This window comes from Martes martes, assembly GCF_963455335.1.
Source record: "Martes martes genome assembly, chromosome: 3".
NCBI lineage: Eukaryota > Metazoa > Chordata > Mammalia > Carnivora > Mustelidae > Martes > Martes martes.
Window position 1 is genome coordinate 123966245 of NC_137890.1, and position 26634 is coordinate 123992878.

At 33.0% G+C, this 26634-nt stretch overlaps 1 protein-coding gene across 1 annotated transcript in view; it reads right to left on the bottom strand.

Annotated features, from left to right (window-relative positions):
* AGPS (alkylglycerone phosphate synthase) overlaps positions 1-26634 on the bottom strand; it is a 140126-nt gene that overhangs the window by 43314 nt on the left and 70178 nt on the right. The window contains exons 9-11 of the mRNA XM_080798840.1: positions 21852-21977; positions 19436-19544; positions 9353-9480 (exon numbers count right to left, since the gene is read on the bottom strand). Coding sequence (XP_080654966.1) covers positions 9353-9480; positions 19436-19544; positions 21852-21977 — 363 coding nt within the window. The remainder of the gene's footprint in view (positions 1-9352; positions 9481-19435; positions 19545-21851; positions 21978-26634) is intronic.

The following is a 26634-nucleotide window of genomic DNA, read 5'->3' on the forward strand; positions in this document are numbered from 1 at the left end:
TGGGGCTTGAAGTGGATTATTTTGGAACAAAGTAGAAATTTCAAAGACTAAAATCAATGCCTAGGACATTACACCACTTGTGAATGATAATGTGTCCTCGGGTTCTTATAACATCTTTTAAAATGAAGAAGATGATGGTGGAAATACACTTTTAAGATGAAGAAGATGATGGTGGAACTTTTGTGAGTAAAAGCACTTTAAAAAAAAATTATCTGTGATGCCTTCATACATAATTCTAGGAACTGCCCTTTTTAATCCCTTCTCATAATCCCTTTTAAATAGAAAATTCTGGACACTATCAAACAATGTCCAGAATTCTAAAGTCTTTCAAGGTTACTTGTATGAAATAGCAACAAAACTCTGAGGGATAACATCATGTATCTAAAACCACACCAGTGTTAAATTCAGCCCAGGCATCACACTAAATGCTACAAGGAAAGAAAAATGAGGAGAGCTGATAGCCATATAAATTTTGTGATGCTGAAATACTACAACACAAACACTAGAAAGGTTTAAGTTAGCTATAATTTTTCCATAACATTAAAGCAAGCTGGACTCCAGAATTTTATTTTCTATGTAAATTTTTAACATGGTTAAAGTTCTACCAAGAGGTTACTTTCAGATGACAAAATTTTCACATTTATCAATAAAATTTGCATCAATATGACATTAAGATTTATGCAGATCATTCAAGAGAACAAAACTTACTATATAACTGTGCATTTTTGCTACTATTCACTTTTAATTAAATGAATACTTAATTTTATAAAATCACTCACAATACACATTTTATTTCATCCAATAAAATAACGAGATTCTCATTTTGAACACTGCACAATTTATTTACTCACCTTTGACACTAAAGGTGAGATAATTCAATCTGTATTTTAAAAAGTCACTGCTAAATATAAAGAAACAGTACTATGATTTTATATATATAGTATAATTATAACCTATGCCTCACTTTTATAGAATCCTGTGATGTCTAACTTATCTTCACATGTCTTATTTAATATAAGAAACAACCCCATCAGGGTACCAGAACCAGTATTATCCCCATTCTTCAGATGAGTACATAAGAACCAGAGAAGTTAAAAGACTTGTCTAAGGTCATATGACTGCTAAATAGACAAAAGTATAAGACAGAAGTAGGACCAAGATATACCCTGACTGCTAGAAAAGCAGTATTTCAAATACACCACAAAGCTTCCCAAAAAATGACTTAACACACACCACACACACAGACCTTTCAAATCATATTTGAAACAAAATATATGTGAAAACTATCTATTCACTATGCAGTTATATAACAAAAAATATACAACATCAGTAATTTCAAATCTTGGTATAAAGATACCTTTGTAATTGGGTTACACTTCTAAAAACCAAATTAGTTTCCAAAATACTAAAGAAAAATCAATCTTCCTACAATGTTCCTATTTAACAGGCATATCAACTTTTTCAAAATTTATTTTTATTCTTATTTTTTTAAGTAGGCTCCACACCCAGCATGGAGTCCAATGTAGGGCTTGAACTTAAGACCCTGAGATCAAGACCTTAGCTGAGATCAAGAGTCGGACACTTAACTGACTGAGCCACCCAGGAGCCCCAGGTGTACCAACTTCTAGTAAGACATATGAAGACTGCTTAGACAAAGTTTCTTTTCTTCATAAAATAAACAGAATATCATATAATAAACATATTTATATGTTTTGGCTTACACACACCAGTAACATATAAGAAAGAATTCAGAGCCCTTCTATCATTATTAGAAAACAAACCTTTTTTTTAAAGATTTTACTTTCAAGTAATGTCAACACCCAACATGGGACTCAAACTCACAACCCCGAGATCAAGAGTCAATGACTAAGCCATCCAGATACACCCCCACCCACAAAAAACAACTTTTAAATTCCTAACAACAACCTGTAACTTCTATCTCCTACTGCTACATAGATTCTACTACTCCTATACCTATAGCAAGTGCTATTAATAAAAACAACCAACACAGGACACATATACCAGAAAATGGCAGGGAAGTATATTATGTCTAGTACAGCAAATCTGTAGTAGAATTCTATCTCTGAAACAGCTAAAATACAATAAATATGCAGGCCTTGATAAAATCTTGGTTTGAAAAGACTATCTACAAAATAAATCTTGGGTATAACTGAAATTATTCCAGTTATACCAAGATGTATTTTGTAGATATACAGAGGAGCATTACTCTGTTCTTTTAAAGTTTCTATATGCTTAAAACTTTCAAATTAAAAAACTGGAAAACTAAGTAAGCTTCAGAGCACTTGGTACATATAACAACTCATACTCAATAATATTGACCACGATTTTAACCTGACAGCTGAGTCACATAACTAGTCAATCATGCGCTATTCCTATTTATAATGAGGCAGGATAGATATTTACAGACTAACACTTACCACAAAAGAATGAAAAGCTAAAGAAAGTTTATTGTATCTAGATAATAAATATTAGTTTTCAATACTGACTTTTAAAAATATTTTATTTAATCTGTTTATTTAGCTTTATAATAGCTTTATTATTAAAGCTATTATTAAAACAGACTAAATAAATAGCTTTATTTAGTCTGTTTTCATAATGCCACATCTTTTAAAAGTCAGTAAATGAGTTTTTTAGTTATCACAAGTAAAGTCTCATGAGTAAATTCCCATTCTCTCTCTCATAAAATAAATTCTCAAATTAAAAAACAGCATCCAGATTGCTTTATGATCCTCTGGCAATTGATAATTGTAATGACTGTGGATCATTCTAAAAACACAAAGCAAGAAAAGTCTCTCAGAGTTTTACATGAAAACTTGCCACTATAACTAATTAAGTTTAAGTTCCTATAATCAAAAGATCAAAATAATATTACTCTTAAAAAACAACAACAACACTCAATCTGGGTAACTCTACCTATGGTTAAGATCAGGTTATGTTTCAACTGCTATAAAAACCTCACTTGGAAACCTAAAAATATTTCCTTTAAAAGTTAGAGACATCACAAATTCTGAGAATTTGAGCTCTAAATTCATTCCCATGCTATTCAATTATGCTAAGAGTATTCCACAGATGAGGAAAGGGGGAAAAGGGTCCTTGAGTTAAAGTGACCCCTGGTGGTTTGTGGTCAGAACTAACCTGAGAGGGAACAGTTATAACAATTAATTTTATTGGTGGGTTAATAATACGCATTCAGGGAATTTAAGGAACACTCAAATAAAATTTGCTTTCCCAAACAGGAATTAATGAAATAATTGATATATTTTCTACTATGATAAATTTATTTTCACTAGAATCCCTCATGTCATCTGACTTGTAGCCAAGCACACTTTATATTAGTAAATAATCTGAAAAGAGATGAGAAACTCATTATCGACTAATAAGGAAATATCAAATTATCTTTGTTCTATCTGAAAAGAAATAAATAACTACATTGACCTGAGAGCACAAGTGTAGACTGACTCAGTTAAATTGCTGGCAATCTCTTCCCTTTAATGACACTACAACCAGGAATTTACTTGAATATAAAACCTGAAAAATAAAAGACCATCACTGATTAGTCTTATTTACTGAGTAGAATTCTCTATACTAACTTAAAAACCAGTAGATTTCTCAATCCAAACATCTTCTCCAAAAAATAATCCCTATAAGAAGCACATCAGAAAATTTCTGCAAAATCTGTTTTTATGGAACTAAGTCATATCTCTTTCTTATCACAAGGAAAACCAGAACTTGCATTGTAGATGTGACACATTATTTGTATAGGTATCTCTTAGTTAACTAGTTACTGGCAAATCAATACTAAAACATTTCAAATGTCAGCAGGATTTCTGCTATTCCAATTTTATAAAGATGAAATATAAAATAAAAGCACTGAATGGCAGTCCTATATCTAAACAACCTTGGTTAACACATGAATCTTCTTTGTATTGAAAAGGCTTGTTTATTCAAGAAGTAAATCAAAACATTCTGTGTAGACTCTAGAACAGCCCAAATTCCTGAACCGTGAGTCTATTTGGGAGATAGTCTAGTAATCTCATACTGTATCAGAAGCCAAAGCTCAATACCAAACTCCTTGTACCTAACCACATAAAAATTTAAACACCTAAAATTTATTATGATATACGCCATCTGTAGTGATTGCTAGAAGCCAGGAATGATGTCTATTTAACTTACACAATATCCAATGTACTTTGTTGGATATAAAGTTAAGAGCCACTATCTCAAATACAGATACACACAAAAAAATAAGTTAATAAATAAATTCAAAAAAGGGTATGTGAAGAGAATTCTGTTAATTGCAAATCTCCAGAGAGACAAAACTTAAAATGTAGACAGGTGATTGGTTCTTCCTCAGAGCTGATACCACAGATGAAATCAGACAGCATTTAAGGCTACTGGTATAACTATCAGTCCCACTTGAAGTGACAGCTAGGAGTCCACACTGTAAACAATAAGAATGTTCTTTAACAAGAGAATTATCTCTTGGTTTTAAAGAATGAAACAATACATCTTATAGAGTAGGTATTTCCCTCCATTTATATTAAGGGAAGAGCCAAAAGTTAATGCCAAACAGTCTCTGGTTCATTTTTATTTTTTATTTTTGTAAGGGTATAATGACTTGTTCTGACTAGCTCCTGGTCGAAAGTAGGTCTTGTAACTGTCCTCAAGTTTAATACATTTTGCTGGATCACAGAGTACAGATTCCAATTAATCAAACATTTGGCGAGGTTATTTACTCTGCTTCAGAGGAAGGAAAGAACATGCATTCACATGTGCGTGCATGCACACATACTCATACACACACACACACACACACTCATTTAAAGTAACAATGCCATTTTCTACATGTAACAAATTATTTCCAAGAATTACCACTGAATATAAAGAAGTTTTAATTATTTTATAATGTAAGTGCTAAACCTAGCTCCTTTTAATTTATTTCAACCCCTCTAGGATAAACAAAGTTTAAGACAGAACAATCAGAATTGAGATATAACAGTCTGAGGTGTCAAACACGAACTATGTACTTCTTTCCAAATTATGGTCTAAACCCTCTAGAAAACAACACCATATCAGTTTAAAATTGCTTGAAATAAAAGTGATGGTAGGTAAAATGGGCCACCCCTTGTCAAAAGGGAGAGAAAAAGCTGCCTTTTAATTTATAATTCTAAAAACCTAGTTCTAATACTGAGAAAGAGTGTTTTCAGAGGAATGCATACTGATCTGTGCCACACATACCGTCTTTCCCATTAATGGAACAAATGGTCCTCCCTCAATACTACAGGGCAGAACTTTTAAGTGTTTACTGGGAAGGGGAATCCCCAGACTTCAAAAATTGCTTTTGAGCTTAGTTCAACACTTTTCCCTTAAAATTTTATAAAGATATCACTGTCATCTTTAAACAAACAATAAGAGAATAATAAAATACACCCGAAACTGATATTCTGATTAAGAAACACTTTCTCCTCTCCTGAAAGGCCACAGAGGGAAATCTATTTTCTCAGAAAGTCTTAAAAATCACTTACTTACCCATCTACTGAATTAAGTTGGAGATTATACTGGATTGCCATTTGTAAGATAGAATCACATTAATCTTCCACTAAATCTTCCTTTCTAGTTCCTCACCAGGCAGTGAAGTATTGAAAGAGGACAATCCTCACATGGACAAAGATTAGTTGAGAGACCTTAGTAGAATCCTTCTGCTGTCAGTATAAAGTTGTTTAATTTATTTCCTTCAGTAGGAAAAGTGATGAAAATATGCAAAGAGCCCACTTTGCTATTTGTAAACAAGCATGTATACGCCTTTCCAAAAGATACATATCCAAAGTATAGTTTCCCATTTCAAAAGCAACTTGAGTCTGAAAATACTGCAAAAATGGAAGTACTATGAAATGACAGTGAGAAATTACAAGCAGCCAACTCATTATTCAATCAAGAATTTGGCACAGTCATAAACCATGTACCATCTATTTTAATGGATCTTAATTCTCCTGCTATCAGTTGAAATTCCAAATTGCAAATTGAAGAATTCGTGCCAAAATATGATCATTTTCTCAATTTTTCTGCCTCAGAATACTGTTACAAAGCACTACAGCACACACAGTTCTGTTCTTGACCTATGAGATTTGTACATTCTATAAACTGACATGTAAATGTCCCTAAACCATAATACAAGGATTTACCCATTTCCAGGGAAGGTAAACATTAATGCTTATGTGCAGAAGTAAAATATGTATGCTCCCCAAACAGCGGAATATCTCCAAACCGCAGTAACTATCCTAATTGTTTCATTCATACAAGCAATTTTTGAGAATAAAATATTATGTATTTAGGCTCTTTAATCAGTTTCAAGCAAGGCAAGCTCTCTAGTTTCATGGTATGTATGTCTTTAAAAACTGTCTATTACTAAGTACACAGGGTCAAATTATTAAAACTATAGATTAGAAAGGAGCTTTCTTTCGATGTCTTTAACCACAGGGTGGCACTTTATCAACCATCACCTTTGTTTACTCCAAACCATATACCCAGAACAATTTTGTGTAGTCAATTTAGATTATGGTCACTGGTGAATATCCCAAGAATTCTTTAAATGAATAAAAGGGCAATTTTTACTGACTTATGCAAGGATGAAGGAAAATTTCACCCTCTGCTTTTCATTAGCACAAGCAGTTCTTCTCTGTTACTTTCTACCAGGGGCACATTAAATTGTACCAAAAACCACATCAGATTATAGCAACTATGTTTAAATCCAACATTTCCATTTTAACAAAATTATAAATTTAGGATTATGATATATTTGTATATCATTTCTCATTAATGAAACCTAAGGTATACATATTTATAATATGGAAAAGCAGGAAAGCACAAAATATGTCTACCTCTACTTCAAAGATCACATAACAACACTTTTTGACAAGTCTACTTAATCTGTGTTCTAGAGTCGAGATCTTGTGAAGGGGCAGATTTGGCCAACATAGACTGAATGTGACCTCAGTGAGATTTTTTGTTGAAAATACATACATACCAAATAGTTTTATAAATTCTATGATTTAAAAAGAAAATCCAATTTGGCATTCCTGCTTATTTTGCCATTAAAAAAACAGACACAACAATGGCCAGTTAAAAAGATGTCATTCAAAACTTGAACAAGAGAGATAAACTATATCTTTTACTATAAAGCTTTTTTGGGGAGGGCAATAATCAAGCTTGACAGACAGAAAGCAAATAAAAGTACTTAACACAAAGAATAAATTATAATACCAAGTGAAAACACTTTAATAAAAAAATTAAGACTGAAATTAATAGGAAAATATAACTTAATTATGGAAAATGGTCAGTTCTAATTTTTAATTGGTGAACTCAGTTATTTTGTAAACAAAACAAAACAAAATAAAAACAAAGAACACAAAAACCTAGCTTTCCACTCTTCTAGGTTTTAACTACCTCCAGCAAAACCATGAGGCTTTGCAAATAGTTCTTTTACTCTTTAACACCTGGGCTATCTTAAATTTGAAATTACTCTCCTTTGCTTCTAAGTGAGGAAGGTTTTAACAACAATATTAAAACACACTTGAACTTTACTGCTCAGTGCTCAGATATTACATTAGAATAACAAATATTTACTCCTAAAACTTATCTCCACTCCTTTATTCAATAATCCTGCTTTTAAATATTATAAATATTTAATAGTACATGAATTATACATAATATATTAATGATGTTTAATAATAGATGTGCTGATATATTTTTATATATTAAAATAATATTTAAATATTATACCATCTCATTATTTTAGCAAACATAGCATAATACTTACTGTGTATTTTAGCTCTCTAACCATAACATAATATCCACAAATTCTAGGAATTACAAGCTCTTCTTGTAAAAATTTCAAATATTAACATTCACTTTTGCTTTAACACCACCAAAGTAACCTGCCACAAGTTCAAGAATGTTCACTCCAGAACTATATTTCTTTATTTAAACTCTTCCCCCACCTAGCAGTAAGACAATCGAGATTAAGGGGGCTATGGCTAAGTTTTGTTGAAGGAAGCAATCTGATAAGTAACTGAAGCTACTTAGAAATTATAAAAATTATCTTTGTCAACCATGAGATTAGGTGACCATATAGCTGGGAATGTCCTGCAAATGGAAAACTGACAGAAAAAAATGAATGTCTCAGAAAGAAAAACTAAGTGTATAAACTCAAGAACACTGGAAACGGTAAGTGAGTAAATGTAAAATATTTCTGCTAATTTTAATTTCTTTAAACCATTTAAGAGTAGTTGTCTTGGGATGGTGGAAAGATAAGAATCTTGACCACTTTCCATTTCAATACCTTACAAAGTCTACAATGAATATGGAATGTCTGCTGGATATCATTCCTTTGCCTCATCAGATCCTCCCTTCACCCTGCTCATGACACCTGGAAGCTGACCTATATGGGTCAGGTCAGAAAGCTCCCTTGCCCTCAAGATTCCAGTAATATATAGCTGATGGGAAGTATTAAAGAACTCTAGGAGTTTGGAGAAAGCAAGAAGAAACAGGCTGGAGTATTTTTCCTTGATTTCCTCCCTACTGAGAAATGTGCAATAAAATTTTGTATAAAACCACTGTAGTTCAAACAATGAATCAAATGCCTAAAGAAATGCAAGAATTTCTACAATGATACATAGAACATAGAAATAAAATTACGTGGCATTACCTGGTCTTTTAAAAATCCTCAATAATACATCTTTTTTTAAGAAGGAGAGAGAAAATGGGAAGTCTTCTTAACTTACAGCTAAGTATATTATGTTATATTATGCTATATTATGTTATTTAATTCAAACTATAGCTTAGGTAGTATTATAAAACAAAGTAGGGCATAGTAGTAGCACATTCTAAGAACTGAGAAAGTTTGATATACTATACTTAATTCCTGGTTTTTTTTATCCTTGACAATCAGCCATTATTTTAACTTCGATAACTGTCTTAGTTTAAGAAAAATTATACTTCAAATTAATCACAAAATGTCCTACCTAAAAATAATTTAAGAAAACATAACATTCATTAAAGGCAGAGTCATTCAAAGCCATCAACCCAAGTACACATCTTACCTTGGCTTAAAATCACACAGCACTCTTTAAACCAAAATATAAAGAAATAGCAACTGCACTTATAGGGATGATTTTACATTACCTTTTCATAGAGAACTGGGTAAAAACCACATATATAACACAACTAAATATGAAATTATCTGTGACATATCAAAATCAATTATGCAGTAGAATTTTTAAAATATAAATATAGATGGGTGGGTTTTTGTTGTTGTTGTTGTTGTTGTTTTTACCTGTTTTGCAATTTCTCTTAAACAGGCTACTCCTTGTTCAAAATTAGGGAAAGCTACTGAGCCATACTTTTGGTATTCAGGGATTGGTCTGATTTTTATTGTAGCTTCTGTTATCACACCAAGAGTTCCTGAAAAAGAAGGGGGAATAATCCAATATATCACATGCCAATTTTCTAAATCATATTTAAATCTATTTTATCTATTTATTCTATTAATTTATTCTATTCATATTTAAATCTATTTATTCTACGTGGGGAATAATGGCTACTCAAGTCTTTTTAGAAAAATAAATTTTATACTTTCTAAAAAAAAGGTTTTGGAATACATTTTTCTTATGTTATGTATAAATACTTTAAAACATTTTTAAGGTAACCTTCCTACAAGGAAGTTACTTTTAAATAGTTTTAAAAGTATTACAACCTATTAAAAGAAAAAAAATTTAAAAAACAACAGGTTTGTATACCTCAAACATTCAGACAAAAGTATATTTTGATATTTGTGCCTACTTTCACTGTGAGAAAAATTTGCTGGGGCAAAAGAAAATTCTATGAGAATTTAAAAATGATAGAAGAAATTAGAGGGACTATTATTACCCTGCCTTTTTTCCTAGGAATTCATACGAAGACAATGGCAATACTAAGATGCCCTTGTAAGATACAAAAAACCCCAGATATTTCAGAGACAGAGTAATTGCCATAAATACCTAGTACAAGAGAACCACCAATGAAACAAATGTTCTTTCCTTATGTGGAAATTTCCTCCTTACACAGAGGTGGGACAAATCAAAGAGGAAAAAAGCAAGTTAAATATAAACTACATTCTATGAGATCTAAATAACTATGCTAAAATATCTGAAGAGACATGATTAAAACGATTATATTCACAAAGCCAAGCTTTTCAAATTAGTGGTTTCTGATGTACAAATGGTAGAAATTATTAATACTATTAGTAAATTTTCTGAGAATGATGAAAAAAAGAATCAAGAAAGAGGGAAATCTCTGAATTGGAGAACTTAATGATAACAACAGAAATAAATAAAAAGTATCACAAAAATCAAAGCTCCCAGTAAATTTATAATACACCCAAAATGTCAATACAGGATACAAGTTTAAAAACTAAGAGTTCATTAAAAAGTAAGTTACATTAGATCACAGTATGCTCATCACATATACAAATGATTGCCTACCAAGATATCAAATATGACCCTACTATAATTTGTAAATCACAAAAACTCTGCAAGTCTGGCCCAATTAGTATTTAAATAAAAAGTAAATATATCTTGTAAATTTTAAAAGATCACAAAAGTGACTAAGGCTTTATCTTTTATTTCAGCGTCTTTATTGAAATATAATTCACAAACCATAAAATTCACTCATTTAAAGGGTAAAACTCAGTATGTTTTCTGTATAATCACAGATATACGCAACTGTCATCAAAATCTAAGTTTAGGGGGAACCTGGGTGGCTCAGTTGGTTAATGGTTAAGCGACCAACTCTTGATTTCAGCTCAGGTCACGATCTCCGAGTCATGGGATCAAGCCCTGTGTTGGGCTCTATGTTCGGTGCAGAGTCGGCTTGTCTATTTTCCTCTGCTCCTTACTGCCCCCCCCCACCCCAGCTCTCTCTCTCTCTCAAATAAATAAATAAAATCTTAAAAAAAAAAATTCTAAGTCTAGAACATTTTTATTACCCCCCAAAAGAAACCCTGTACCCATGAAATAGCCATTCCCCATTTCCCCACACACAAACTTCAGCCCTAGACAATCATTAATCTCGTAAAATCTCGTAAATCTCTATAAATCTATAAATCTCCATAAGTCTCTACAAATCTATAAATCTCGTAAAATCTCTACAAATTTGCCTATTCCGGACATTTCATAGAAATGGAATTTTACAGTATGTGGTCTTTTGTGACTGGCTTCTGTTTTCAAGGTTTATCCCTATTATAGCATGTATTACTACTCATTCTTCTTTAATTGTGGACTATTACTCCATTGTATATATAACTCATTTTGTTCATCTATTCATTAGTAAATGGACATTTGGGTTTCCACATTTTTTTAAATATAAAACACACACACACACACACACACACAAGCACGATGCATAGGGCAAAGTATGGGGGAGGGGGCTCAGAGTTCCTATGCCCTCTGCAGATGCACCACCCTCCCAGCACCTCCATGTGTTCACCATCCTGCAAGCTCCCTGAAACCCACGTTTTAGTGATTTTTATGGAAGCTTCAATACATGGGCATGATTGATTAAACCACTAATTCAATGTCCAGTCCCTCTCCACTCCCTAGAGCTGAAAGGTCCATAGGTTTCCACATTTTGGCTACTTCATATGAATAATGCTACTGTGACTATACATGTAAATTTACATACATATTTTTGTGTGGATGTATCTTTTCCTTTCTCTGGAATATATACATGAAGACTTTTTTTAATTTTAGAAAAACCTCTGGTCCTATTCCACATTACCCTACTCTCAGCTACCTTTTCCTAAGGCTACATTCTGGGCAAGTACCACCAAGAGGTTGGGGGAATGGGAAGGAAGTTAGTTCCCTTCTTGTACCCACCTGGTGGGACAGAGGCTCTACTTGGAGTGACACACTTACTAGGATCCCAACTGCCCTTAGCCTGGCTTGCAAAGAGATGGCATCTTGCCAGGAGGAGCACACCAAGAAAATCTGTTTTCTTTTCCCCTTTTCCCTAGCACTCAGCTACCAAAGTAGGAATGTCCTCAGAGAAAAGCATGCCATTGCTCCCCTCCACTCCCCTCCTGAGCCAGGCTCAGAGACTCAGAGGCTCGGAGACTCAAGCTCGGAGACTTGGTCTCAAGGGCCTGAGGAGGGAGGGGGGGAAGGGAATACAAGCCAAAAAAACAATTCCTAATCTCTTTCTAAAGAAAACTATTTTGTTTGCAACAAATAGAGCATAGAAAAGTTCAAGCCTAAGAGCACTCTCAAAACAGTGGAGGATGTGGTAAAAGGCAACTGGGAGGACATAGGTAAATTTATTGTAGATAAAGGCAACACTGTATGCCAGTTAGTTTGCTTATATAGAAACAGTGCGCAGGACGCCAAATATGCTCAGAAAAGAATCCCAAACACTAACCTCAGGAACTATCCTTTCTAAGAGATACACTTAAAATGCGTGAATTTTACGGCATGTGAATTATATTTCAATGAAGCTATTAAAAAATAACCATTATAAGTTAATTAATTCTCTAAACAAATTACAAATGAAACATCAGAGTTTTTTTTTAAATAAGGAGCTAACAGTTATACATTTTACAAATTGGAAAATTTGTATCTTACGCTATAAAAGTATCTTACACTATAAAAGGCACCTAAAAGAACTTATATAAGTATCTTATTCTATAAAAGGCACCTAAAAGAACTTCTAAATCTTTGCCAGAGAAGAGGCAAAAGGCTGACAAGTAAACTACTACTACTATGATGTCCCCTCATCCACCAGTACAGAATTATTTACCACACTTGTTCGTTCCTATCAATACAAGTGGTATCACTTTAATTTTTAAAGTTGCTAATTTTCCTACCACAATGCTGACAGTACCACTAAGCTTATTTATAATTCTTTCAACCCTTTTTACATTTACAGAAGCTCCTGGTAGCCTTGGAATTAACACCTCATGCTAAATGTCCTTTCTACAAATGAACTGACAGGCATATAATCCTAAACACAGGAATCATCTCTATTTAACTCTAATCTGACCACAGATTACAGAAGACTTTAATAAATACTTGCGGAAACTCAAAAGTCACCAGATTGAACTCCATTAAGGAAAAGTTCAGAATAAGCCATGATTGCAGACAGGAACACTTTTCTTCTTAAAACTAAACTCCAAGTTCCCAGGTTTTTGTGACCTCTTTCCTTAACATCTGAGAAATGGAGCCATTTGAAAATCCTTCTTTGAATTATAGTATATAATATTACCTAATACGACTTAAATATAATCCAGGAAAAAGCTGGAAACCATTTAAATGCCAATCAATGAGGGTCTGGCTAGTGTACAGTCAGTAGCTGTCCAAAAGAATGAAGTGGCTCTAAACGTAATGATATGGAGTAAGCTTTACAAAAGGAAGTGCAAGCAGAGTAGTAAACTCCTGTTTGTGCTTTTAAAAGAGCATACATACACACTTAAATATAGCACAAAGTGTTTACTGTGAACAAAGGAAATGCTCTGAAGAAGGGATAGAAGGCAGATTTCCCATTATACATCCTTAACACCTTTTGAATTTTGCACATCTGTCCATATTTTAATTTTGTGCATGTAATTACTATATTCAAGAAGTTTATTTTAAAATATATATACCTTTACATTAGCAAACTTCTTTTAAAATTCTAATTCTACAGTGGAAAGTGACCATGCCTTAAACTTCCACATACCTGTATTGCTTCCTATGTAGAGTAGGCACTCTCAAGTAATAAAACCCACCATAACATTGTAAGTGAAACAAACAAAAAAAAAAATTTGTAAAGTAAGACTCTAAATTATCACAAGGTTAATGAAATGCCCAAAGCAAGTCTCTGCAATCCAGCTATGAGTCTACAGGAGGTCCCACTGTGAAAGCAAAGCCACCCAGGTCTCAAGAGAGCAGCTTCTGTTCAACTTCCATTCAAATTAGCCCATCACAAATGGATATATCTAAATTCACTCAATCAAATGGCTCGTTTCTATTGTGTTTTATTATATTTATTGATTCTTTTGCTTTGGGAATGTTATGCCAGTGGAATGATATAAACGACTTGAATTATTATACCTTGAATATATGTACATTTTATCACTTTATACACTTATATTTTAAATCTACTTTATATAATTGCTTATAAATAATTCCATGGCAATATGGAATTATACATCTTATACATCATTCACTTTTCTGTTTCATCAAAACTACACTACAATAAATTTAAGAATTTTCTAATCTATAATTTTCAAATATGTTTCTTTTCAAGAAAACTGAAAGCTTCACATGCTTTTTGATATAAAATACAAATATTTGCTTAAAGTAAATACATTCTTTTGTAATTAAACAATATACTTTCAGGTGACTTCAGGCCTAAGACGAATGTAAGTCATTTGACTCTGAATCTTCCCCCTCTTTCTCTACCTTCCTCCAGCCCAAAACATAAAAATCAACAAGAAACAGAAAACTACAAATAATATTGAAATAAAACTTTCACCATTACTAGGAGACAAAAAAACACTCTGACCTTCACATTACTTGTTAAATAGAGATAAAAAGAAAAAATTCCGAAAGACCTACTATAGCCTTCCACCTGCTGCAAGCTTCTAAGTGTAGAAAGTAAGGGGAGGCTTAAAAGATTTTATATGGAAAAACAAAGAGTATCTGAGGACCTGGAGAAAGCAAAGACAAAATCAACTACAGACACCAAAAGTGCAACAATAACACCAGAATCCTGTACAGGGAAATCCATAGCCCTGGCTATGGGGAGGGGTCTGAAAATGGGAAGAACTAGAAAGGCATCCTTAGAGAGACAAGAGGAGTATTTTCAGAGGAGCATCATATTCAGAGAAATGTGGTACTCCTTGGAGACAAAGTAATGATGGGAAAGAATGAAGTAAGAGAGGGAAATTAAAGATCCTATAGAAATAAAAAAGAAGACATGCCATGCCTTCTTCCCACCAAAATACCACCATCCACAAAACAAGTAGCACAAGAGATGGAAGTAACACAGGAAAGGGCATTCCCAGACTAGGAAACACTTTCTAAGTAATAAATAGCAATAGAAAAAAGCAGACCAAATCCACAAAAACTACTAGAAAAAGACAAAATGTAAATAAAAGCTTTTCTGCTGATGAAAAGTCTCTCTCCTAAACCAACCATGATCCTGAAAAGAAAACAGTAATAAACATCTCAAACCGAATTAAATATTGTCAAGCAAGCCTTTGGGGATATTTAAAAAAAATAAAACAAAACCTGAATCAGAAATACAATCATTAAAAGTTGGCAAAAAACAAGAAGAAATGAAATGAGAGATGACTAATCTCAGGAAAGAAAAAGAGCAGCAACAACAATAAAACGACATATAAAAAATGAAGGCTAAGTTATAAGGTATCCAAAGGAGAACAGAGAGTAGATTCAAATGAAGACTTAATAAAGGGCACTGAAGAAGAGCAGGAAAATAATGGAGGGAATGAAAATGAAATAAAGAAAAAAGCTGAGGAATAAAAAAGGGTTAGTCACTCCCTGAAATGCCAAACAAACATAGTCAAGCATAGCATAATTGGTGTCCCTGAAGAAGAAAAATCAAAACAAAGTGGGGGAACCCCTAATATTTAACAGTAGATCCAAAAAAACTTTCCCGAAAGAATAAAAGATGTAATGTAAACATAGAAAGGGTCCACTGGGTGCCATGCGAAACAACACAGAACAGTCAACTCTGAGCTATAAAAGTAGTAGACTTCAATAATTAAAAAGTCCTGGGGTGCCTGGGTGGCTCAGTGGGTTAAAGCCTCTGCCTTCAGCTCAGGTCATGATCCCAGCGTCCTGGGATGGAGCCTCGCATTGGGCTCTCTGCTCCGCAGGGAGCCTGCTTCCCCCTCTTTCTGCCTGACTCTCTGCCTGCTTGTGATCTCTGTCTGTCAAATAAATAAACAAAATCTTAAAAAAAAAAAAATCCTCAGGACACTCAGGCAAAAAAAAAAGGGAAACAATCTACAAAGGCAAAAGAACTAGCATTAGATTTCTTTAAAGCAACATATAAAACCAAGCAACACTGGAGCAGCATTTTCAAGAATCAAGGAAACAAAGTGCAACCCATGGACATTATAACCACTCAAGCTGTCTTACAAGTGTCAAGGTCATACAAAAGGTAAAATTACACAAAAGGACTGATAATAAGCAATTCACTTATTTCAACATAGAGCAAAGACGAAAACAAGGGTGGGTCATAGGCTTAAAAAATAAAAATGTAGTTTTAACCATTTTTCAAATGAAAGAACAAATTATTTTGAGTTACTAATAAATTTCATACATGAGAAAAGATGTAAAGCATTTCAGAGGCTTTGACTATTATAGTGTCTAAAATGGAAGGAAGCTGCTAATTGAAAAAAATCATTACGAAAAATTCGTAACACAAAACAAGATAAAAACATTAAATTCAACATGGTTAGACACATGTAGAACTTAGTAGGATCAGAAAAATATATTCTAGGGGCACCTGGGTGGCTCAGTGGGTTAAGCCTCTGCCTTCGGCTCAGGTCATGATCTCAGGGTCCTGGGACTGAGCCCCACATCAGGCTCTCTGCTCAGAGGGAAGCCTGCTTCCCCCTCTCTCTGTCTCTGCCTGCCTCTCTGCCTACTTGTGATCTCTATCTGTCAAATAAATAAATAAAATCTTTGAAAAAAAAAAAGAAAAATGCATTCTTTAATGATAATGCTTTCAAGGCTATCATGAGATAATTTTAACTATAGCAAAAAAAATTTTTTTTAAACTTAAAGAAAAGTATATGATTCACATTTAAGGCAGAAGGTAATTATTTAGATGGCTCAAGACAACAGATAAAAATACATATTATGAAAGAATATGAACTTGTTGCGATGAGTACTAGGTGATATACAGAAGTGCTGAATCACTATACTATACTCCTGAAACTAGTATTATATTGTATGCTAACTAGAATTTAAAAACGTAAAAAAAATAAAATTCTAAAGTAAAAAGTAAAATAAAAAAAGAATATGATTTCACATAAATTAACTTTCTCAATCATGCTGTCTCCCGGCCTACATTAAGATGACTCTATATCCACATACAGAGATGGGGATTAAGGACTATACTTGTATAGACTATACTTGTAAAGACCACTGATGCCAAAATAATAAATAGCAACAATAGTAATAAACTTAACACTTGTTGAGTATTTACTAAATGCTTATAGACTGCTTATCTATAATCTCTATATAATCTCATTTAATCCTCACAAAAGCTTATGAAAATGGTTTCTTTTATTATCCTCATTCTATAGCTGAGAACACTGGCATAGAAAATTACCTAATTTACACAAAGTCACAGAATTTTATGTGGTGGAACCAGGACTGAAATCCAGATCTGAAAGATTTCATCATTCATGCTCCTAAATCATTTTACATATATGTGTATAATAAAATCTCATTTAAATACAGTAATTTGCCCTAGTATATGTTTAATAAATCATATTTCTTTGCTTCCTCTATTATGAGTTTACCTTCCTTAAATTCAGAAAATAATTTATTATTGAGAGAGGTAGTCTAGTCATTTAGATATAGTTTAAACTATTTTAAAAGACATAAAAGACCAAATTCTCTCTCCAGTTACCCTGTAACCCTTACCACTCTACCCTAGACCTGCTGCCTACTACACTCTTATAGCTAAATCTTATGTTCCTGTTATACTGAAAACCCGGCAGCTTCTACCACGCAGAGACGGTTCTTTTCACTTTAAGTCTGCCCACCTGCAGTTCCCTCTGCAGGGCAACTGCCTCACCACCTTATTCCGTCAACTCCTATCAACCTTCAGGGACCATTTTAGGCATGGCCCTTCTGAAGAGGTCTTCTTAAGCACCCATTAATATGAACTTTGTCTGTATTTCTCCTGCATTTACTTCTAATCATACAATTTATCATACTATATTATAAAGGTCAATTGCTACCTGTGTCCCTTCAGTGTGCCAGAACAGTACTTAGCACCAAAAATTTTAAAATACTAAGTGAAGGGAGAAAAAAATGTCTGATATAGTTACTTAAAAAGATCATTTATATTTACAGAGTTGACTCCAACTATGTATGCACCAAGAGTATAATTAATAACTCTCAGTTTTAATACCTATTTGTTACTCAATTTGACACCAGGTGGCAAAAGGTTATATATTTTAGTTAACTTCTGGACGATGTGTTAGTATAGAAGTTGCAGAATATTTACCAAAGAACTGTATTATTTTAAGGGAATTTAACATTTTTTTCATAAAAATGTAGTTCTATTTTTCCACAGAAGAGTATACTGATCAGAAAAGAAATAAGAAAGTAAACTGGTGAGACATCTTGACAAAGGTTTATCATTGATTATCATGAAAAAATATTTAAGCTATATCACTGCTCATCAAATCAACAGTTGACCTCTAACATGTCACTGAGACATAGTTTGTTGTATTTTCCCTCCTTGATGTTTCTATCAAAAGACAGGATTGATGTCCTATCATCCTCATTTATTAAAATTGCTCTCTCACCCATGAATACAGCTAAGCATTTCAAAAATCTATCTCTTTTTTAGCTTGTACCATCTTCTAAATTAGTAATGAGTTCCTCCACTAAGTTAGAGACACTTGTTTTATCTTATTTCTCTGAATTTAAGGGATATCCCTCCCTACTATTCTAAGAATTAAAAAACACGACTATGTTCATCTTCTCCATAACATTCACCGCAGAACAGTTAGTTTGCAAAATAGAAGGTCAGTTTTTTCCTGATCAGTACAGCAATTAAATGTGAGATAAAGAACTACATTCTAATCAACCCAGCATTAAGTAACCAAGCAAAGAATAGTAAATAGTTAAAAAAAAAAAAGTCCAACATACGTTTTAAAAGATATATAAATCAACAGGATTTTAAATTCCACTTCTTCAAAGAATCAAATAGCAAGTAATAGAAAGTACAATTACAGAAAGGCAAGACACTAAGACAATACTTTCTCAGCCCTTCCCCCCTGAGAAGTCAGACAAGGTTAGAGAATACTATTATATAAAATTTTAAAGCAAACCATTTTAAATCTTAACAACTACTCTTCCTAAAAAACTGTAAAACAAAAATAAAATACCAAAAAGGCTAACTTATCTCTAAAACTATAAAAAACCAAAATGTAAAAGGACGTTTAATAAGATGTTCTCATAATAAAAACTTTATTAAGTACTAAATTAAAGTAATAAAACTTAAAAAAAATCACCATTCTTTAAATATATAAAATGTGTCTTTCTTTCAAAGATCTTATATCACAATATCACAGATTTTCACAAAACTGAGTCACTAACCTGCAATTTTTTGTAATAAATTTAGTTATATTTACCTTCAGATCCCATGATGAAGTGATGGATATCAGGGCCTGTTGACATACGAGGTCCTTGACAGCTTTTTTCTATTATACCTCTAGGTGTTACCATTTTTATATGAACCACCTGTTTAATACAATGCATGATGTAAAGTCTACATATTTGTCAGTGAATGTTGTGCATGTATGTACACACAACCATCTATATTTATAAAAAACTCTACTTTAAAAAAAACTCTACTTTTAAAATAATAGATTAAGTGATAAATGGTGACACCCTTCAGAATTCTAATATCTTTTAATAATTCTTAGACTAAAAATAAATTTTATATAACTTTTTAATATAATTTTTATATAATTTTATATAACTTTAAAGGATTGTCTAAGATTGTTATTGATTTGGGTATGTTCATCACCTTAAAAAACTGAAAAGCACTTTTCTTTAAACCAAATTTAGTCTAGGATTATCCATGTGGCAAAAAACTAAAGGACGAAAAAAATAATGATCATATTTTAATAGGTTCATCCTTTCACTTAATTTTGAATGAAGCACTATTAATCACATCAAGCTGCTTCGATGCTTAGAATTCTAAGAAAAAATTTACTTTTGCCTTATTCCCACCCTCAATTTATCTACTTTGCCCACTTAGTAGAAAAGAATGAAAAGAATGAAGTATTAACTATAATCAGGTAAAAAATGGGATGAAGAGGGAGATGTAGTGATTGAATTGAAAAGAAGAAAAGAGAGATGCATGTGATACAAGTCTCACACCAGTGAGAATGTAAGCATACTTGAGGGAGAGGGTCACTCAAAAATAGTTCCTGAAATTTAAATCAGGAAATGGTTAGGTGAAAATCCAACACATTTTTACAACAGCTTTTTGACAGATAAACAAAACTAGTCTGTTTATTATTTAAGGAAATGAGCAGAGGACATCAATAAACAATTCACAAAATAGAAACCAAAAATCACCAATGAAGACATTTTAAAGGATACATTCACTAGCAATTAAAGAAATAAAAAAATTAAAAAGACAAAAATATAAATAAAGGGTCCAGTAAAAGAAATATTCTCATAGTGCGAGTGGGAATGCCAATTAGCACAAATTTCTACGAAACATTTGGGCGATAAAAATTCAAAGACTTAAAAAACATATATAAATGTCTTGATTCAACAATTCAAGCCTTAGGAACTTCCCCAAAGTGATTAAAGATGTATGCCAAGGAAATTACTAAAGAAGATATTTTCCTCTTTGTTTCCTACAATTTTGAAATCAAGAATAATTTAAAATATTCAGTAATTAGGAATTACTTTAATAAACCATGAATTACCAGTAAAAGTGAATTATACACAGTCTAAAAATGATAGTTTATAAATACATTTATCTTTGTTCTTTTATAAGTTAATATATTGATAACATAGTCTAAAGAGATTAAACACAGCATGATCCTTTTTTGTATCAAAAGCTAGATAAACACATACAAATAAGCACATTAGGATATATGCTTATAATCTGTGGCCCTTAAGGCTCTCCAAAAAAGGAATAATATAAATTACATGCTTTAGCAGTACTAAATGTAGCAGTCTATCACATGTTAACTATGATAAAGTTTTTAATAATCCAATAGTAAAAGGATCAAATTCTCTCCTCTGAAATTGAATGTTATTTTATTTGCAAAAAGAAAAATATGATTTCTAAAATACCCTCAATTAAAAAAAACAGGATAATGTGAACATTTTAAGTGTTTATAATATACACTTATAATAATTCTATGCAGTGAATATCATTATTCTACTTTACAGAAGAGGAAAGAAGTTTAGAAAGGTGAGCCAATTTGTACAAGGTCACACAACTAATCACTGGAAAAGCTACACATGGAACAAATGATATCTAATCCCTAGTCAGAATGCCCACAGTTACACTATCACCACACTAATTCCCAGAACACTGGCACCAGATCAGCTAAAATAAAATGGTGTGCACGTAAACCACTACAGGTCATACTGCCACCTACTAGAATCTTTTTAATCAGGCTCTCTAATTCTATATAGAAAAAAATATTTTTTAAGAGAAGTAAGTACAAACTCTCCTAAGGCAAGAGTGGCAATGATGAGATCATCTAAATAAATGGACTAAAACCTTGGTGGATTTAAAGACTGAGGCTCCATGAGGCTTATAAAATAATGTTTATATATTTTATAAGTCAGATACTATGAAGCATCTATAAAGTTGAAATATCAGTCACTTGAAAAGGAGCACCTGTAAATAATGACCACAGTTGTTCTTAAACTGCTTCTATTACAGTCAACTTCACTATAATCAAAAGGGGTATACTTTTGAGAAGACCCTACCATACAACTCTAAAAAAGGCTTTAATCATTTTATAGTAATATACTAATCAATTATGACATAGTAACCAGAAAAAAATTTACCAGGTCCTCAATATTGCCATAGATATTCTTCTTCATGCCCGATGCCCGAGTAGAAACCCATCCTCCCACGGTGCTGAATTCCAGGGAATCTGGTTCGTGACCTGTACAATAACCACTTTCTTTAAGCTGAAAAACAAAAAATGTAGTATTTTACTAGTGAAAATGGGACCATTTCATATAGCATTCAACACATTAATTTTTTTTTCATTTCCAAGATTTACTGTTTATGCACCACACCCAGTGCTCCATGCAATCCATGCCCTCCTTAATACCCACCACCAGGTTCACCCACGCGCCCACCCCCCTCCCCTCCAAAACCCTCAGTTTGTTTCTCAGAGTCCACAGTCTCTCATGCTTCACACTTTAAAATTTCCATATGTCACTGGTATTTGGACTCACTAAAACCCATATAAAAAAAGAAATACTTTTATCATGCTCATCCAAAAAATTTTTTAGGCTTTTGCCCAGTGGAAAACTTTGTAAAACTGAAACGTGTGGACCAAAAGACAGGCTTGCTAGCCAATCTTATTCCTTTCATCCTTTTAAAATAAAACCAACTACCATCCCTACTTTTTTTTTTTAACCACAAAGAGATAATTTAAATACTTACGGAGATCAGATTATGTTTAAATAACTGCCAACTTCACCTAAACATTTTCAATAAATAAAGCACTTAATCTCTTGTTTTCCCTACCCTAACATAATATGCAGCAGGCCTGCAGAAAATCTAAGCAAATTGCCTGTACTTAATTCTCTCAAGGAGTCATGTGTTTTAATGTACAGCCATCTGGCTAGGTTTCCTGCATGTAATACCGTCATTTATTTGTGATGCAGATCATGCATTCCTGTACATTAAATAGTCACTTGTTTCTCATTTTTCTATATTAGCTTGGCTTTGCCATCTGCACAGCACCTGAAGTTGAATGGATGCCCTTTACTGCAACACCACCAAAGCCATTCCACTGAAATCATTTTAAAGACTCAGGCATCTCATGTCAAATGGTACAGACACCACCATCTGCACACTCACTGTCTACTGCACTCAAGCCCATCAATCTGAATTGACCATTTTGATAGTCATCCAGTTAAGCAATTGCTTCTATTTTTCAAGTAAGCCATGCAGAGATGTAGAATATGTCAGCTATGTTTGTATCTGTAAGTATGGTATAAAAGTTGTGATCCAAATTGAGAGAACTTAATAAGTTAAACATAATTTGTTAGGTTTTGCACATAAGCATTGCAAATTATTATCTTTTCTAACATTTTTGCTAGAAAAACAGCATTTAAAAAGATATCAATTATTAATAATAAATTTCACTAAATATTCAAGGTATTTAATTTTAAGAAATTACTAGCTACTCACAAAGAAGTAGCTTAAATATATGAACAATTTAAAATGAAGATCATCAGATTGTTATTTTATAGTTCTTCCTTAACTCCCAATCTATATTCATATTATTTACTCTCAAAAAAGACTACTGTTACTCAATTTTTCTGAAATTAGCAGAAAAAGGAAAAACATTAATAGAGCACTTAGATATCCTAAGCACTAAACAGTGAGTTTTCATATATTCTGATGACAAAATCTCCACATTACCTACACCAAAGCAAATTAAATCTAAACTACTTCTGTAAGTATATCCAATGTTACATATAATTTGCCTCTTATGCCTGTAGGTTTACTTCATTACCTTCCTCAATTATAAAGCGGCTACCACAAGCCAAATTATGTAAAGCAATGAAAATGAGGATATAAAAAGAATGGGGAGAAAAAAAGAAAGTCTCTATGCTCAAGGACCTCGACCTAGCACACCATTTTAAATCTACTACTTCGTTAAAATCTGACTAACTTCCCACTAGGTAAGTGAATTAAGTGTAATGGTTAAGAACCTGAACTTGAAACTTTCATTTATGCTTGCTAGAAAATCTGCATGTTACAGTACACTTATTAATAGGAAACAATTTTTGGCATATGGTTGGGTGCTTAATAAATGGTATCTATGACCATATACATTCAGCGACTTTTTCTTCTAAAGGCTGTGTTCTGTTTTTGTTTTTGTTTTTTTTTTAAGATTTTATTTATTTATTTGAGAGAGAATGAGAGAGCACAATAGTCGGGTAAGAGGCAGAGGGAGAAGCAGACTCCCCGTTGAACAGGGAGCCCAATGTGGGGTTTGATCCTGGGAGTCTGGGATCAGGACCTGAGCCCAAGGCAGATGTTTAACCAACTGAGCCACTCAGGCACTACTTGCTGTGTCTTTGTTAATGCCATTAGCTGCTGGAAAATCTGAACAAAGGTTTACAGATTTAACTCATATAGTTAATCAAATATCCTTTTTAAATAAAATAAAATAACCTCTCCTCTCCATCTGTATCCCATAAAACAGGATAAGAAATTTATCTTACTCATTTCTGTACTCCCATTCAATATTAAAACAACAAATACTTACTATGTTCTAGCCATGAGACACATCACTAAGAGCAAATTCTAAATTGCAGAGCTTGTTATTATATATAAAGAGAAGGAACTGAAATTAACAAGAAACATAATTAAATAAATACAGAACAATTAAAAGTATAAAGGAAAAAATTAAAAGTGCTGCAGAGACATTCACCCAAGTTCAAGTAAAAGGAACTAGATTTATCCTCTCACATGAAAAAAAAAACCTGAAAAAATATAAGATACAAAAGTCTTTAAATAACTGGACATGAGGTAACAAAGGGCTGTGATCCCTTGAGAAAGCAAACAAAGGAAGTGAATACTATGAATGCCCCTTGCTTATGCTCCATATGGTGATGCAGGGAAAGAGAATCCAAGCACAACTCTGGCAAACACTGTGTGTGAGGTAAGGAGACCGAGTTTGAAGCTGTGGGAAACCAAAGCATGTAAAATTCACAAGAGAAAGTACTGAAGAGAAGAGAGCAGCAAAGAGAGAAAACCCTGGAAATTGGCAGAGGGTCCCCTTTAAAGTAGTCAGCAGAGTAACGAAAAGCACATATAAGTGAGGAAACTATCCAGGATGAGAGTTAAAAACAATGCAAAATATTAGAGAAAAGTACTAGCACTCATACAGGGCCAGAAATCTGTTCCCATCAGCCTGACCTGGAACATTTTTCCTTCACAAAGCATGAGATAGAACACCCAAGATGGTCATTCCCCAGTAATGAGAAATGATTAGCTTTAAGATTGAGCACTGCTCCTGAACCCACCTAAAAGATCACAGAAGCAAGAACTAAAGAATCAAACTATATCCAAATATCTATAACCCAGAGAAAAAAGCTCAAGAATATTTATGGAACTGAAAAACATCCAAGACCTAACAAGATGATATTCACAATGTCTGGTACTTAATAAAAAATTGCCGGGGCGCCTGGGTGGCTCAGTGGGTTAAAGGCTCTGCCTTCGGCTCAGGTCATGATCTCAGGGTCCTGGGATGGAGCCCTGCATCGGGCTCTCTGCTCAGCAGGGAGCCTGCTTCCCCCACTCTCTCTGCCTGCCTCTCTACCTACTTGTGATCTCTCTCTCTCTGTCAAATAAATAAATAAAATCTTTTAAAAAAAATTGCCAAATGTACAAGGAAGCAAGAAAACACAACCCATAATGAGGAAAACAATCATTATGAGGTAAATAATCAAAACTAACCCAGAACTAACACAGATGTTAGAATTAGCTGACCAGGATATTAAAAGAGTTACATAACTGTATTCCTTATGTTCAGAGTAGAGACACAGAAAATATAGAAAGACCCAAATTAAATATCTAGAAAAGTAAGAAATACAATGTTTGAGATAAAAAATACACTTAGTGGGGTTAAGAGCAGAATATATTCAGCAAATAAAAGATTAGTGAACTCCAAGACATAGCAAAAGAAACTGAAGTAAACAATTAGAAGAGCAGCAGTAAGCTGTAGAACTTCAAACAGCCTAATATATAAGTAAACAGAGTCCCTAAAAGTCAGATGGGGTAGGGAGAGTCAGAAAATTGAAGAAATAATAGCCCCAAATTTTCCAAACGTGATGAAAAGTATAAATGTACAAATAAAAGAAGCTCAACAAAGCCCCAGTGTAATAAATACAGGCACAAAAAAACCCTAAACCAAGGTCTATCACAATCACATAACTCAAAGCAGTTATAAGAAAATCTTAAAAGCAAAACACAGGGCAAAAAAACCCACAGAATGTACAAAGGGACAAAGATAAGATTTCTAGCCAGAAACAGTAAAGTGAGACGATAGTGAAGCATTATCTTTATATTACTGAAAGAAAAACACTATCAACTTATCATTCTATACTCAGTTAAAATACCTTTGAAAAAACAGAAAAGTAACCTTGAACTATTAAGCACTTAAAGCAAGATGGCAGGATACATGATTAATATACAAAACTCAATTGCTTTCCAATATATCAACAAGCAACAAGTGGAATTTAAAAATAAAAACATAATGCCATTTACATTAGGCCCACTAAAATGAAATACTTAGGTATAAATCTAACAGATACATTATAAAATCTATAAAGAAAAGTCAAAGTTTTAAATAAATGGAGAGAGATATTCCATGTTTATGGAAGACTCAATATTATCATGTCAGTCCTTCCCAAATTGATCTACAGATTCAGTGTAACAAACCCAGTCAAAATCTCAACAAGGTATTTACAGATATTAACAAACTGATTCTAAAGTCTATATGGATGGGCTCCTGGGTGGCTCAGTGGGGCAAGCGTCTGCCTTCAGCTCAGGTCACGATCCCAGAGTTCTGAGATTGAGCCCCACAATCGGGCTCCC